Here is a 15,333-nt window from a genome sequence, read left to right as displayed (position 1 = left end):
AGAGTGAAATTTAGTTAATGATTATTGTTGTAGGATTCTTGACGTCTTGCAGATTCGAATTGCTCAATCACATTGCAAGAGGACACTTCAGGAGAGGTTAACTTTTTATAACAATTAAAAGCACAAAGGAAGATACAAGCAAGGAGAAAAGATATTTACACTTGACTGGCTCGTACTTCTACGTGACGAAACCAGCCCTCAGTCCTGCCGAAGCAGCTGGTTTTAAAACCAATGCCCCCGCCCTCGGTGGGAGAATAACCAATCAGGTACTGTACAAACATCCACCCAATAACTTATTGGGGAAAGGAAAATACACCCAATGAATGATTGGGGAAAGAAGGTAGCCCCTGGCGACACCGTGCACATATGTACGTACACTTTCTACTATCACTGCTGCGAGCTTCACGAACATTCACTTTCCCATGATGCAGATTACTTCAACGTCCGGTTGACCCAAGTTCCAGGAAAGCCATTTCAACTCATCTGTTTCTCATCGTAGCTCCTCATGCCTGCAGCTAGCGTGACAATACGTCAAAGCACGCCGCTGCCGACATAGCACAAAAGCCACGCACTGTGACGCGGGTAAGCCTCGCTGTACACACGTGCACACAGGATGCCACCTAACGACTCCGTCCATGAGGGGAGTTTGACGTCTCCCGTAATCCCCCGCCATTCGGCGCCCCCTCTTCTCCCGCCGGGTTGACTGACCCCTTTCTGTGCGGTTGTGCGGAGGGCCCAAGAAAAAGGACGTAATGGGCATTCCCATAAAGCGACCGGATGCAGCAAACAAAATACGGCACCGCGAACTCCACTAGCAGTCTATTGATACAGGAATTGTTCCTGACTCTTGGAAAATCGCACGCGTTATACCTATATTTAAAGCTAGAGATCCTTTTGTCCTTTGAAATTGCAGGCCCATCTCATTAACGAGTATACCTTGCAAAATCCTGGAACACATCATATCATCAAGAAGTATACCTCAATCAGCATAACTTTTTTTTCCCAAATCAACACGGATTCTTGCGTGGCCGTTCCTGCGAGTCACAGCTATTTGAACTCGTGGCTGAGCTGCACGACGCTGTACACCATGTAATGAGAACTGATGCCATATTCATCGACTTCGCATAAGCATTCGACAAAGGTGCTCACGCTCGTCTCATATTTAAACTTTCAAATCGCAATATAAACGGCATTGTCTTGAACTGGATTGTTAACTTTTTAACTAAGCGTCAGCAGTTTGTGTTTGCCAATGGATTTTGCTCCGCGTTAACACATGTAAAGTCTGGGGTGCCTCAAGGTTCGGTGCTTGGCCCGATCCTCTTCCTCATTTACATTAAGGACATAAGCAGCAACATCACTTCCACAATTAGGCTATTTGCAGACGACTGTGTTGTTTACAGAAAGATTACTGATCCTCTCGATACTAACGTTTTGCAATCGGATCTTGACAAAATCGCTGAGTGGTGCAAAGAATGGCATATGGAAATAAATGTTTCGAAAACAAATCTTGTAATATTTACGACAGCTAGAGTCACTGAGCCCATCTTTTATTCTATTTGTAACGTGGCCATTCAAAAAGTTCCTGCAGTCAAATGCCTAGGTGTTCACATTTCTTCGGACTTGACATGGCACAAACACATTGATTACATAATCACTAAAGCATACAAAACACTCGGTTTCATTAGGCGTCATTTGTACTTTGCAAATCAGGATACCAAACTCTTGGCATACACAACTTTAGTAAGATCGCAGCTAGAATATGCCGGTATCATCTGGAACCCGTATCAAGCATATCTTGCCGAGAAACTGGAATCACTTCAAAATAAGGCAGCTAGGTTTATCAGAAGGAAATACGCTCGCTACTCCAGCATCACCGATATTAAATCATCTCTAAATTTAAGCGCACTTGAAAAACGAGGACTTGTCACCCTGATAAGTCACTTCCACAGGCTTTATCACAGTCCTTCGCCCTTCACAGAATCTCATATCAAACCAGCACATCGCATTTTTCCCCGATTAGACCGCTGCTTTAAAGTGCAACCCAAGATCGCTCACACCAAACTTATGCGCAATTCGCCATTGTTCCTTGCCATTTACCATTGGAATAAGCTGCCTGCAGAAATCGTTTCCGAAAAAAATTACGATGCATTTGTTAGCAAACTGAAGTGCTTACTCAATGCTTAGTTATTCTTATTACACTGTTGCTAGGGTTGAGCTTTGTATCCTGCATTGTGGTCTATGTGTGTGTGTGTTATCAAACCTTTCATTGACCCAGTAATGTTCACTCTTTACTGGAGCCCGTTTGTTTATGCTTTTCACATTTTCGCATTTCCAGGTTTCAAATTTCACTTTGTTATGTACTTACTATATTGACTATGGGTTTTTCAACCCCCCTATGTAATTAATGCCTGTAAAGGGCCTTTAGGGTATGTGAATAATAAAAAAAAGCGGACTGGCGCTAAAAGACGCTAAAGTACTGTGTTGTTGTGTGTTTTGTCTTCGTCTTTTAGCGCCCGTACGCTTTTTGCGTAAACATGTCATAACATGTTTGCATGGGGATTTGAACAAAACGCGCGAAGTGAATCCTAGTGACCAGTACACTGGACATGAAAATGTTATTGCATTGAGAAAACTACTCATAACTAGGGAAAGCTTTTAAGCACATTGTTTCAAATCAAATTTAATTAACTCGCCCAAATTTATTTATTTAAATTTCGTGAAGACACAAATTTAAAGAAATGATTTACTTGAGCACGTCACGCACAGCAGTCTGGTCATGGAGGACGCCATTCCTCTGTGCTGCCCTCCGAAGGAGATGCGGTCGAAAGGGGAACTACCATGATCGAGATGTTCTTCGTCTCTTCGGAAGCCTTGGAAATTGTTTTGGTTTTGATTTAGACTTTTGATTTAGACACAAACACATGAAATATAGATCAGAAAACACTCGAAAATCACAGAAACAACACAGATACTTGAACAAAATTTAAAACACTATACAAGAGACTGCCTGGCGACCATTCTGCCTGATCCACACGCTAACCATTGGGGTCCGGCGTGGGAGCGCCCGGGACGGACGTGTAATGGGGAGAGATGTAGGGGGACACTGAAATGACCGCGGCTTTCTTCCTCGCTCGTACTCTCGGCCACCCTTCCACTCCTGTGTGGGCCGGGATATACCGGGGCGAATACGCGGCGGGGCTGATTAAAGGGGAGCCCGACCGCTCTCCTGGTTCCGAAGGGTAGATGCTTGGGCTTGTTGGGTCATCGCGTGTGGGGAATGGCCCACAAGGATTCCTCTGTCAGGGAACGCACAGAGGCAGGTCGTAGCAACAAAGGCGTTTAATCGCCGACCTCGTCGGACCCCGATCTGGGCCAAGTTCTTCAGGGGTGTCGTGGCAGGGCCCAGGGCTCTCACTATGGAGCTGAAACCAAGAGAGCAGTCGGGCCACACCACGTAGCTCGGTTCCCTCGGGGGAGGGTGGGTGGTCGATGGTACCTGCGGGGAAGAAAAGCGCGGGATTTTTGTGGGCCTAAAACAGGCAACAATTCCATCCCGCCGATTACGAACCGGAATGTACACTGTGTGACGAAAACGCCCGTACGATCACATACTGTGAAACTGTAGACAGGAGCCGCAAACGGAATCTCGTCTAGAACAAACCATAGTAAAACACTTCGTCAACCAGTCAGCCGTGTAAATACCCACAAGTACTCCCTGTTTCCAGATGCTATATCATATTGGAATAAATTGCCTGAAGATGCGGTGCAGTATACGTCCGTGGAACTATTTCTTAATTATATCGAAAAAATTGACTTTTCTGTTTAATTCTCTCCTAATCTTTTTGTGTTTGGGTCAGAGAACATCTCTGTATTTTTGAATTTTTGTTTTTACTCTGTTTGATCAATGATGCATTGCAAAACACTCCTGCATGGGCCCGAAAAGGGCCTGCAGTATGTTCAAATAAATAAATAAATAAATAAATAAATAAATAAATAAATAAATAAATAAATAAATAAATAAATAAATAAATAAATAAATAAATAAATCTCCAATACAAGTTCCTGCTGTCGAGCAATGGGAGGCCGTGTTGATCGGCTCAGATCTGGGAGTTGAAACCGTAGCCATTGAATGGGCTACTCAGGTCGCTGTCAACCGTGGACTGATAGCCGCCTAGCACGCATCGCCTGCGTTTTGCCTCTTCTGACGAAATGGATGTTTTGCAATCAATCTTTCTTCCTTCCCTCGGGCCGTTGGCGACACCCTTCCTACGTCCGCCTTCTCACCGCTGGTCTACGCTGCCGCTTTTGCGCAACCACAAAAACGGCGGTGTGGCGTCTCCGCCTTAAAGCGAGCAGGCGCCTTCCGTCTTTCTCATTCAAGGCCGCGTTCAGCTCTTCCACACTCCAGCTTCGCAAGGACGCAGGTGAGTACAGAAGACAGGCTGAATCTTGTGCGCTCACGAAGCGAGTCAGTTACGTGTCTTTGCATGCCTACGATCATTCTAGTGCAACGCACCTTTAAATTCGTAATAAAATAGCGCAAAAGACGACGGACCAGAGAAAGGATGACACAGGACGAGCGCTAACGCACAACATGCATTTTTTAAACCTTCATATTTGCATTGCGACTCAGCGCTCGTCCTGTGCTATCCTTCCTCTGGTCCGTCGTCCTCTGCGCTGTTTCATTATGAATCCATACCAACTTGCCCAACTCGACGTTTTGATACACGTACGACTACGTGTCCGTTGTTCCATGGTACCTTCAAGTTTGGTTCAGAAATGCCACCAACGCGCCGGGCCATTTCCTTACCTGTAGAAGATTTAGAAGAACGTCAATTTGGGCTAGATGGTGCATTATTTGAGACAGAAATGGTAATAGCGCTGCAATAAGACGTACACAAGAAAGACTGACACAGGACATGCGCTAAGATGTTGTTAGGCTTCTGGAGGGAAATGCCTCTATTGGTTATGTTTTTTCTGTGGATGTAGAAGACTTGTTTTATTCGGTGCCCCACGATGCCTTGTTCACTTCCGTGAGGGATGCCATAGAAAGTAGCGGTGCTGTTGGATTCCAGAACTCCTCAGGCGTGTCAGTTTGTGATTTTATCAAGTTGCTTGAATTTTATCTTAGTGTGACGTTTGTCTCATTTGACAACAAATTTTACCGCCAAAGACAAGGGATTTGCATCGGATCCTGCGTAGCTCCAGTTCTTACTAACATTTATAGCATTCATTGACCGCGCCCTAGAACTAAGCTTAAAAGGGACGGGAGTACTAAAAGTATTTAGGTATGTTGACAATTTTTTAGTTGTTTTTAAAAAACAAAAAAACTTGACCTACACGGATGCTGTAAGCACAGTTTTAGCCAACTTCCAAAAAGAGGGGAGGGGGTTGGTGTTCACTGATGAGCTACCCAAAGGGGGGTGCTTACAGTTTTTAGATCTTAATATTACCCTGGGCGAGGATCATGTTTGTTGGCGTTACTCCCCTCGAGCCCAGAAGGAGCTATTGCCTTACACATCAGCACATTCGAAAACTGTAGAACGCGCCATTGCTCGCCTCTGCCTTCAGTCGGCTCTCGTGAAGTCGTGTCACCATGCTATGCAGGCGAGTTTTGATACGCAAGTTGATCGGTTGGTTTCGGCAGGGTTCCCATGCACGGTTATCACAGCAGTTGCTGAAGCCCTCCTAAGAAAAATCAAGTGTGCGATGTTTCACAAGTCGACTGAGCCGAACAAACAGTCCGTGAGACCAGAAGTGGTGCCTTATGTGCACAGGGTCGCGCACAATGTGAAGAAAGTGGCAAAGCGACATGGCGTGCCGGTCGTGTTTTCTGCCCCACGAAAGCTTGGCCAGCTATGCGCGCGCATTGGGAGGGATAAAAAGAGCTCCTGCAACAAAAAGCATGGCAAGCAGTACGTGAAGTGCTGCACAGGTGTGGTGTATGAAATACCACTGTCCTGCGGAAAAGCCTATGTGGGACAAACGGGGCGGTGCGTTAATGACCGCGCGGCTGAGCACGCACGATCGCTAACAAATCTAGGAGGTGCACATCTTTCGCAGCACTGCGCTGAGTGCTTCGTGTGTAATCGTGCGGCAGAACATGGGCCGGGGCAAAAAAGATGCCAGCAATGCAAGAAGTGTGAGCCACGGCTTCGGGAGATAAAGATTCTGGGCAGGAGTGGAGATACGAAGGCGCGGGAGCTTTTGGAAGCATACCACATTAGGAAGAGGGGATTAGATTGCGTGAGTGATACCTCGGTTCGCCTTTTCAAGACTGAGATATCGTATCTTGAACGGTTTTGTTGATGCCTGTTGTACCGGTGTATTTTGCGCATGCCTTGAATTTTCCATATATTTGCTGGCTTTGCAGTAAATAAAATCAGATGAAGTTAGCGCGTGTCCTGTGTCAGTCTTTCTTGCGTACGTCTTATTGCAGCGCTATTACCATTTCTGTCTCAAATTACCTGTAGAAAACCCAACATGCATCTCACACCGATTACCTGACCAGATCAGTTTCACACGCAGCCATTTAATGGCCGCAGCGTTCGAATTTATCTGCAGTCCACGTTGAATCGTGCTTTAAAATAATCTCTACATTAGCGACCATTCCAAGACCAGCTGCGCAGGCTTACGTCATTTCTTTCGCAATATGTTTTCTGCACAGCTTCAAGTATGCACAGCTGTTTTCGCCGAATTTTTTCGTTTTTAGAACCAAATTCAGTGTGTCCTCCTCTGCGTGCTCCCACTATGTAGCTTTCATCCGACCTTCGAGGTTTCTCCTCCACTTTCCTGAGAGAGAGAGAGAGAAAGGAATTTTAATGAGGGAAAGGTGGAGAGGTCGGCCGGTGGTAACATGACCCTGGCCTGCTTTCCTGTATTTAATCATCGGCAATTGGGCTGCATTGTTTCGCTCTATTTTTCCCTCATTCAATTCTCTTTCGGTCACTGGGAATAAGCAGCTAAACATATACGGTACGCAGCCACCTGTACACCCAACTCTAACATGGCTGTGCCAAAAGTCTGCCTATTCTGACCGGTTAACTGGTGCAAGTCGTTCATTTTTCAGAAGCTGCCTGAAAAGAGGACATATACACGGCGCTGAGTTCTTGCCTTTCCTTCCTTCTCTTTTTCCTGAATCTTGGCTGCATCTTCACTGGCTCACCTTTCTGTCTTTGTCCTGGTCAGGTCGGTCCGGATATTCTCTATGGGACAAGCTATGGAAAATTTAAAAATGGCATGGACGGGAGCGGACTGGCGTTCCACAAGTTATCACTTGACGGAGCTGACGTCACTGATGATTGCGAGAAGGGTTGTTGTTTCGACGCGTATTGTCCATCTGTTTCTAGCGCTCCCTTTTGCGCAGAACTTCCTGAAATCGCTCAAGTAATTTCTTCGCCTCTGCCACCAGTCATCGTTACACATAGTGGCATTTTGAAGGAACGGTAAATGCTTAATGTTCAAGGGTCCTGACTGTATCCCGTATTACATTTTGAAGTGGCAGCTCACTACTTGGTTATACAACATTGCTAGACTTCCTACACATTGGAAGATAGTTCCAATCCGCAACCAAAGTTTAGGTTTCAAATTTCTGTCCAGTTTTCCTCACAAGGGTAGACTGCAAATACTCGAAAAACATCTGGAAAACATCTGGAAAAAAACATCTGGAAAAAAAAATCTGGAAAATAATAACTTCTGTGTACAGCATGGTTTCAGATCTGGTCTTTCATGTACCACGGAATTGCTTAAATCAGGGGATGACATTTTTTCGTGTTACAACTGTGGATATCAATGCTATATAAAGGCGCCAAAAACCACACACACACACATGCGAGAAGAGGTACGGGACATGGGATCTTGAATGCACCTCCACCAGTGTTACGTAGCCGTTGGGGCTCGTAACCGAAAGGCTTCAATGGGGGGTTAACCTGGACGGCACCGGAGAAGAAGCCAAGAGCACCCAGAGGAGGCCGGGACCGATCTTCTTTCACTCGCCGGTGCACGCGACTTGCGAAGAGCAGCAGCCCAGCGGCTGCCTGCTGAAACGTGGCAATATATTTGTCGCTTGAAACGTTATGCGAGGGGGTAAGAATGGGCTAATTGAAGGCGAATACGACAGTTTAGAAGGCGATATTATGACGAGGGATTAGCGAAGTTTGAAGTTTGAAGTTTATTAAATTCTGACAATACAAGATTGTCATGGCGCCGGAGCGAAAGGCGAGACTATACCCGCCTGACTAGGCCCCTGGCACCACGAGCACAGCAGACAACAGTGCACAGAAAAAATGTATACATAGATACACATAATACACACATATACATACTTATATATGCAATAAACACAATTATACATACAATAAATCAATGCAACTTAATAGGTATAAATAATGCAACAGGAGAAATGAAGATACAGGAAGGCCAAAAGCAAAGTGGGAATAAAAAATCCTTGCAACGCATGAAATTGTATGACAATCGAAAAAAAAAAACAGAAAATAAATTACAAAAAACAATAGTCAATTGTTGGAAAAATACAGTTTTGATTTCTTTCTGAATATGGAAATGGTTGAGGAATCTTGCATGATATCAAATAAAGCGTGCTCATTATTAAGTAAGTTAGGAATATGCCACTGTAAAAGCTGATTGCCGTAGTTTGTTCTAGTTTTAGCCTTAATAAAGTTCCTAGCTCTTAAGGTGTAGTTAGTTGTGGTATTAGTATATATAGAAAAAAAGTTCTCACGATTACTTATGAATTCTAAAAATGCTTTTTCGGATAACTTTTGTTTATATAGACTGGTGACACTCAAAATACTGTCCTGGTGAAAGTACTCAGAGGTATGTTCGTACATCGATAGGTTATGAATAATACGAAGACACTTTTTCTGCTTTCGGAATAGAGTTTCCAAGTTAGCCCTAGAAGTGACGCCCCAGATAAGTAGACAATAGTGTAATCTAGAATGAATAGTAGAAAAGTATAACTGACGTTTAAGTTTTTAAGGTAACAGCGTGCGATGTTTATTCAGCATAGCAATTAATTGTGCTATGCTACGTTTAATATGACTTACGTGATGCGTCCACCGTAGATGCGTCCACGAGGCTGTTATCGCTGTGAAGCGGGCGGGCAGGGGGCCCCCATGTTGTCAGCTGTACGCACGCAAGCAACACAAAGACCTCAACGTAAAAATCGGAATCCCTCGTACGTACACGCCGACCCGTCTCGTTCTGCGCATGCGCACTGGTAACCCGTAAGAGCTCTACATTCAGGCGTGAGCAAAAGCGGGTAGACCACGGCTAAGGCGGTAGGAGCGGCTGTGACAACGGCGCTGGACGCGGGCGCGCCAGGCGACGAACTGCACTGCTCTCTGGCTGCCCTGGTCGTCGCTAGGCCTGTTTCGCATCGAAGCCGCAGTGGACAGCACTTCGGAAGTAGCCTGGGTTATAATAAAATGCCTACTCTTGGCATCGCTTTACTGTCAACAGCATCGTCTCATTTTTGCGATGCGCTCAGTAGCGGAGCTAGGGGACGCCAGGCGCGCGAGCCGGACCGCGACGGCCGGGCAGCGGTTGTGGCAAGATATTTGATCGTATTACAGTTGCTACTTCTACCAGCAACTCGGTATTTTTCAACGATCCTCAAAAATGATTAATTTTCCACAACTCTTGCTCCCACAGTTTGTTGCTTACGTGAAGAACAATCTTTAGCTCATTTTTATGACGCAGCGGACGGGATCCAGGCTGACCGGCCGGCCTGCAGATTCGATGTATTTCATATTCGCACCAGAAAAGACAAAAACGGCATGCTATCAGAAGGGCTGCCTGCTATATTCGAGCAATGAGAGCATGCCGAGCTTTCGGCACCGACGCCGCCTGCAGGCGCGCCGGGCGATGAACTACGAGGCTCCCCGGCGGCCCTGGTCGTCGCTAAGCCTACTTGTTTTCGCATCGATACCGCAGACGACGGAGCTTTGAACCGGTCAGCACTGTAAAAGGTACTACTCTCGTCCCTCATTTAACTGTGAACCTGACCCATAATAAAATAAAGATATTTTCGATTTCCGCGACGCCTTCAGCAGCGGAGCTAGCAGATGCCAGGCGAGCCGCGACCAGGCAGCAAATAAAGCGGCCATGCGAATAAATTTGATTATATCGCAGTATTCAACACTGCCAGCAACTCGGCATTGACCAACGATCCTCAAATATGATTCATTTTTGGCATTAATCGATCTCAGGGCTTGTTATGAACGTGAACGAATAATACTAGCGTGTTTTTCTGACGCCGGCAGCCGGCATGCTGACAGGCCGGCCGCGCCTCTATGTCATTATGACGCTGGCGCTCTGCGCGCTCGCATTGTGCCCTTTGTCAGTGCGACGCGCCGCGTGCGGCCTGTCATTGACATCGGTTGGGCGCAGGCGGCGAGCTTCTGTCGGTCGTTGTTACGCCGTTCGCAACGGCGCGTCGCGCGCCCAGCAAGTAGCAGTCATGCCGAGAGCCCGCGACACCTCTGCCTACGGGAAGCCCCGACCGTGAACCTCCCGAACCCGTTCGTGGACTCGAGTCCTCATCTCTATCGCAAGGGGTCGTTTGACTCGCAGCCCCTTACGCAAATTACGCCTAATTCTCTTTCACGATTGGGGAAAGCATTTTTTCTGCAGCGAGGAAGAAAAGCGCGGAGCCGATGCGCGCCACGATAACCAACTCGTTCGTATCGAGTTCATGTAAACAGAAAGCCGTCGAGATGGGCTGACCTTGCTCAACTCGATTCTCTGACTCAAACAGCCGCTGTCAAGAAACGCCACCTGAACATGTCCACGTAGCAAGGCTACATCGAGCCACTGATACAGGAAAACTTTGTTTTACTTTCTGATTCTTTTATAAAGCTATTATTTTAGGGTAAATGAAAGTTGAAGATATCTTTACGTTTCTAAAGATCTTAAGGTGGCGTAGTCGAGTAATGCGTGTGCCGGCCGGCGGCACCGCATGGTCGTTTCATGAGCGCAAAAAGGCAGCGATTTCGAACGGGCTTTATAAAATGCAGACTCAATATTGTAACGTGGCGGCCAGCCGAAGAATGAGGCGTGATGAACCATGAACAAGAGATGATTTAATGACCGCTGGCCTAGCGCGAGCGCTCCGTCCCGCGCCACTGCCAGCGTCGTCTTCTTCGTAACATTACCCGGGGCCACCGAGCGATCGTCCCGATCGTAAACAGAAGAAGACGTCGATGAAGGGATGAGCGAAACGGTGGTGATGGGCTTCCAGGCGAGAAAGTGGCAAGGTGGTGAAGTGCTGGCCGCCACGGTGGATGAAATGATAGGCAGATGAGTCCCGGTCCACGAAGCATCCGGGCCGTAGGGTGCCAGGAGCTGACGGCCGAGGTCCGTGGACGCAACGTACGGCAGGGGCAGGGGGGCGGTGTCTTCACGTGTGGGCAGGGTCTTGGGTCGGTCGGGTCTCGGGTCGGTCGGGTCTTGGGTCCTCGTGTCTTGTGGTCCGGGCGGGGGACGGGGCTGGGGTGAGCGGCGAAGTCGGTTCAGGTCGGGCGGGCTGGGGCAAGGCAGGGCGGCGCGGACCAGGCACTCACGGCCGACGTCCACGGCAGGCGCGGGACACCGAAGCTCCGGGACCAGGATGGCGATGAAGGGACCCCAGCACCTCACACCAAATGTAACGTGGCGGCCAGCCGAAGAATGAGGCGTGATGAACCATGAACAAGAGATGATTTAATGGCCGCTGGCCTAGCGCGAGCGCTTCGTCCCGCGCCACTGCCAGCGTCGTCTTCTTCGTAACAATATTGAGTCGAAATATTTCGGAATCAGCATGTCTAATGTTTATGGAAGCAGTAAGAATTAAAACCGGGCAGCTTCATTTTCTTTTCACAACCCCTTTAACTTCTTGTCCATGCTCTGATCGGGAGCCATCCTTTGTAGCGAGTCTCGAAATGGAAACAAAGGGCTCGAGTAAGCGCGGGTGCAGTAGTCGGGAATGGGGGATCCAGAACTGGAAGGACTCGTTGTTGAGAGACTATCGACGTGGACATGAGCGAATGTTGTTTGTGCGGCAGTTATGCCGATTTTGCCTTGCGTGCCTCAGTGATTACAGACGATGTGGTATGAACTGCTCGGAAGTGTCTTCGTTGACATGTTACAGAATGTTTGAGTGCCCTGAAGAAATCTCAGGCTATGCGAGATGGTTTCACCTATCCCTCGGGACCTGTTTAGCGCAGCTCTCTGAAAACGGCGCGGAGGTGCGGATAGCCTTCGCCCGTCACAAGTTCCCACCATCGCAAATGCAGGGGGATGCAATCGAGAGGGAGACATTCGGGGTAATCTGGGCATTAAAAAAATTTGAGACGTGGCTGTTTGCTGCCACCATAACTGTTATCACTGACTACAATTCGACCTCATTTTTTTTACAAGCAACGTGCCCCAAAGTGCGAAGCTTACGCGCTCGGCTCTGGCGCTCCAACTCTACAATGTTGCGATTGAGCATCGCAGAAGAATCGACATCGCAAACGCTGATGCCTTGTTTGAGATCCTCAACGCTTGTTGGAACAGTACGCTGTCGGACGCCCCGCAGTGACCGCTGTAACCCAGCGGTCCAGTAACGGCGCACACGGACTCGTTGGACTAAAGAAAGACATACCCTCTGAAGAGAGGTTTATTTGGACCCAGGAGCATAAAAGGGACACAGCCTTCCCTCTACAAAACAGAAAAACGCATTACGGCGACAGATGTCGCCCGATGCGCACACATACACTCACAAGCAACGGAAGTGTCCAAAACACAAAGTGTCCGAAGTACAAGAGTTCAGGAGGCTCCATACGCGCGGATGAAGCACGCGGGAGTTAGATCGCGCACCAATTCCGCGCACAAAACCTGGCGCACTGCACTGACGCGCGACACTCAATACGGCAGGAGCCTCACCGTCACACGGCCCCTGCTTGCGACGATGAAGCGTGTGCTCCACCGTCGCAGGAACTCTTCTTCCGGCAGCGTCACCCTGTCTAAGCACGCCTGCTGGAACAGGCGTGCTCGCACTCGCTGCAACATCCTGGGGTCAGCCCTGTAAGGAAGCGGCGCCAAAAACAAAGGAACCTACACACAGTAACAGCCGCACAAGTGTATCGCGCGGCCTGCTGGGGCGTCGAGAGAAACAAAAAACATACGCGACATAAGTCGCCAAAACGTTCTTGCCACTACACACTCGCATGGCGTGCTCGAGAGTCTCGGTATCGACGCACTGCGGACACCGCGAAGAGGGTGCGATGCCCCACTCTGCGATGTGGACTCCCGTAGGCAAGACCCTCCAGCCTCGCAGCCAGCCGAAGTCGCGGACGTCCGGTGGAAGCGTGTGAGACGTTAAGTGTCGCCACCGCACCCGCCTGCTCCACTCTAGCTGTTCAGGTGTAGCCTCCTGGATGGCAAGGAGCTTACAAACGCGGGAGGCCTGTGTCTGAGAGACGTCGACCTCGGGCAGGGTAGCGGTGAGAGACTCGGCCGTCCGGCAGACATACCGGAAGATCCCCGGCTGCTGTTCGGCTGAAGGACCTACAAGGTGACCAAAAAAGAGGCGCCGCGACGTCCCGAAGAGGTAGGCGAGAAGACTGGGTAGTCAGTGGCGTTGACCCAGGTCGTGGATGCCTTGGACAGCGAGCACGCTGCACATTGTGCGCAGGTTGGATAGGCTAAACCCGCCCATGCGCGTGGGAAGGCGGATGAGCGTGCGAGCGACGGTCTCCGTCTTTCCCGCCCAGAAAAAACTGCCACAGAGTGTGGCCAAGCGACGCGTTAAAGGGTCTAACGATCACACCCGCCCCCTCTTGAGCCACCTCAGGAGGCAGGTTAGAAAGTGAGTGACGAACCGAGATGCCCCCGAGGTGACGTGGTGCAGGTGGAAGATGGCTTCTACCTGGGCGAACCAGATCTGCGGATGCTTGGGCCAGAAGGCCGCCAGGCGGAGCTGGAGAGCTGGGACGTCCCGTGGGCGCAAGGTAGCGTCAGGCGGAAGGTCGCGCTAGGGCGGTAGGTTGCTGGGGTCGGTCATTTCATAGGCCGGAGTCACCACTGTAGAGAATTTACTGTAGAGCACCAGAACAAGACTGTAGAACAAGAACTGTAGAGCACTGTAGAGCACCAGAACAAGAGGTCCAGCGTGGCAGGCTGCACGAACCGAACAGCCTGTTGTTGTTGTTGTTGTTGTTGACTTAGTGGCATGGCACATACCCACGACGGGGGATAGGCCGGGGTTCAGTGAGGAGAGCCAAAAGAAGGTAAATTGGGGCCAAGCTAATGAATTAATTTTGATTGCCAAGCTAATCATGTAACTTTAGGTAAAAATTCAATGAGCACGCGCCGTCCAACGTTATTTTCTTTTTTCGCCGGCTGGGAACGCCGACCTTAGCGCCTCCGCTTTACAACGTCGCTGTGCGCTACAATATCAAGGCTTCTCCTATAGCATCCGTTGCTGACCTTATATCTCTTCCTTCGCAGCATATATGCAACAGTTCATTAGCTACATGATTAGCTACGGACAGCGTGAAAATTCCAACAGTGGGCATTTTACATAAAGGTGGTCCACAAGATATTAACAATTACATACTTATCTCAGTGTTGTCTGTATTTTCAAAAGTGTTAGAAAAAGGGATAAAATCTAGACTAAATGAATTCTTTAATGAAAGGCAGTTTCTTGTGAAATGGCAATATGGTTTTCGTGCAAATAGTTTGACTGAAATAGGCCTTCTAAGATTTAAAAACAAGCGAAATGATACTTTCAAAATGACCGTAACGTGGCAGGCCTGCTCTTTGATTTTAGAAAAGTATCTTATTCTATTAAACATGAAATTTTATTTTACAAAATTCCCTTTTATGACATCCGTGGCGTTGCTCTTAATTTGATCTGCAGCTATCTGATAGATTCCAATCTACTAGTCTTAACAGACATTCATCTAACTTAGAACCGATTACAAATGGTTTCCCTTAAGGTTCTGATGTATGACCATATTTTTTAGAATTTACATCAAATATATTTTCCGTGTATCAAATGTACGCGATATTATACTGTACGCTTACGACACCAGATTGATTTTTTTTTTTCAGGGAAACATTTATCCACTCTTGAAACGTTCTCGAACAGCTGGTTACATGAACTTTCATGCCGGCTCATCATCATCATCATCATCATCAGCCTGACTACACCCAATGCAGGGCAAAGGCCTCTCCCATGTCTCTCCAATTAACCCTGTCCTTTGCCAGTTGCGGCCACTGTATCCCCACAAATTTCTGAGTCTCATCCGCCCACCTAACTTTCTGCCGTCCCCTGCTACGTTTGCCTTCTCT

At 48.1% G+C, this 15,333-nt stretch overlaps 2 protein-coding genes across 2 annotated transcripts in view; both read left to right on the top strand.

Moving 5' to 3' along the window:
* Positions 1 to 1,423: 1,423 nt before the first annotated feature.
* LOC149334687 (uncharacterized) lies at positions 1,424 to 2,184 on the top strand. Its single transcript, XM_089557980.1, has one exon. The coding sequence runs from the start codon at positions 1,480 to 1,482 to the stop codon at positions 2,182 to 2,184; it is 705 nt and encodes a 234-aa protein (XP_089414106.1). The 5' UTR covers positions 1,424 to 1,479.
* Positions 2,185 to 4,279: 2,095 nt separating this feature from the next.
* LOC149334686 (2-Hydroxyacid oxidase 1-like) overlaps positions 4,280 to 15,333 on the top strand; it is a 95,462-nt gene continuing 84,408 nt past the window's right edge. Inside the window, exon 1 of the mRNA XM_089555293.1 lies at positions 4,280 to 4,424. The gene's annotated coding sequence lies outside the window, so the exon portion shown is untranslated. The remainder of the gene's footprint in view (positions 4,425 to 15,333) is intronic.

The sequence above is a fragment of the Amblyomma mixtum genome, chromosome 8 (genome assembly GCF_055824585.1).
Source record: "Amblyomma mixtum isolate Tamu chromosome 8, ASM5582458v1, whole genome shotgun sequence".
Classification (NCBI taxonomy): Eukaryota; Metazoa; Arthropoda; class Arachnida; order Ixodida; family Ixodidae; genus Amblyomma; species Amblyomma mixtum.
The sequence above is the reverse complement of the archived record's forward strand: the minus strand, read 5'-3'. Positions and strand labels throughout refer to the sequence as shown.

What these genes read in the sequence shown, in the direction of transcription:
- LOC149334687 (XM_089557980.1), top strand. Translation starts at nt 1,480, where the DNA reads ATGGAAATAAATGTTTCGAAAACAAATCTTGTAATATTTACGACAGCT.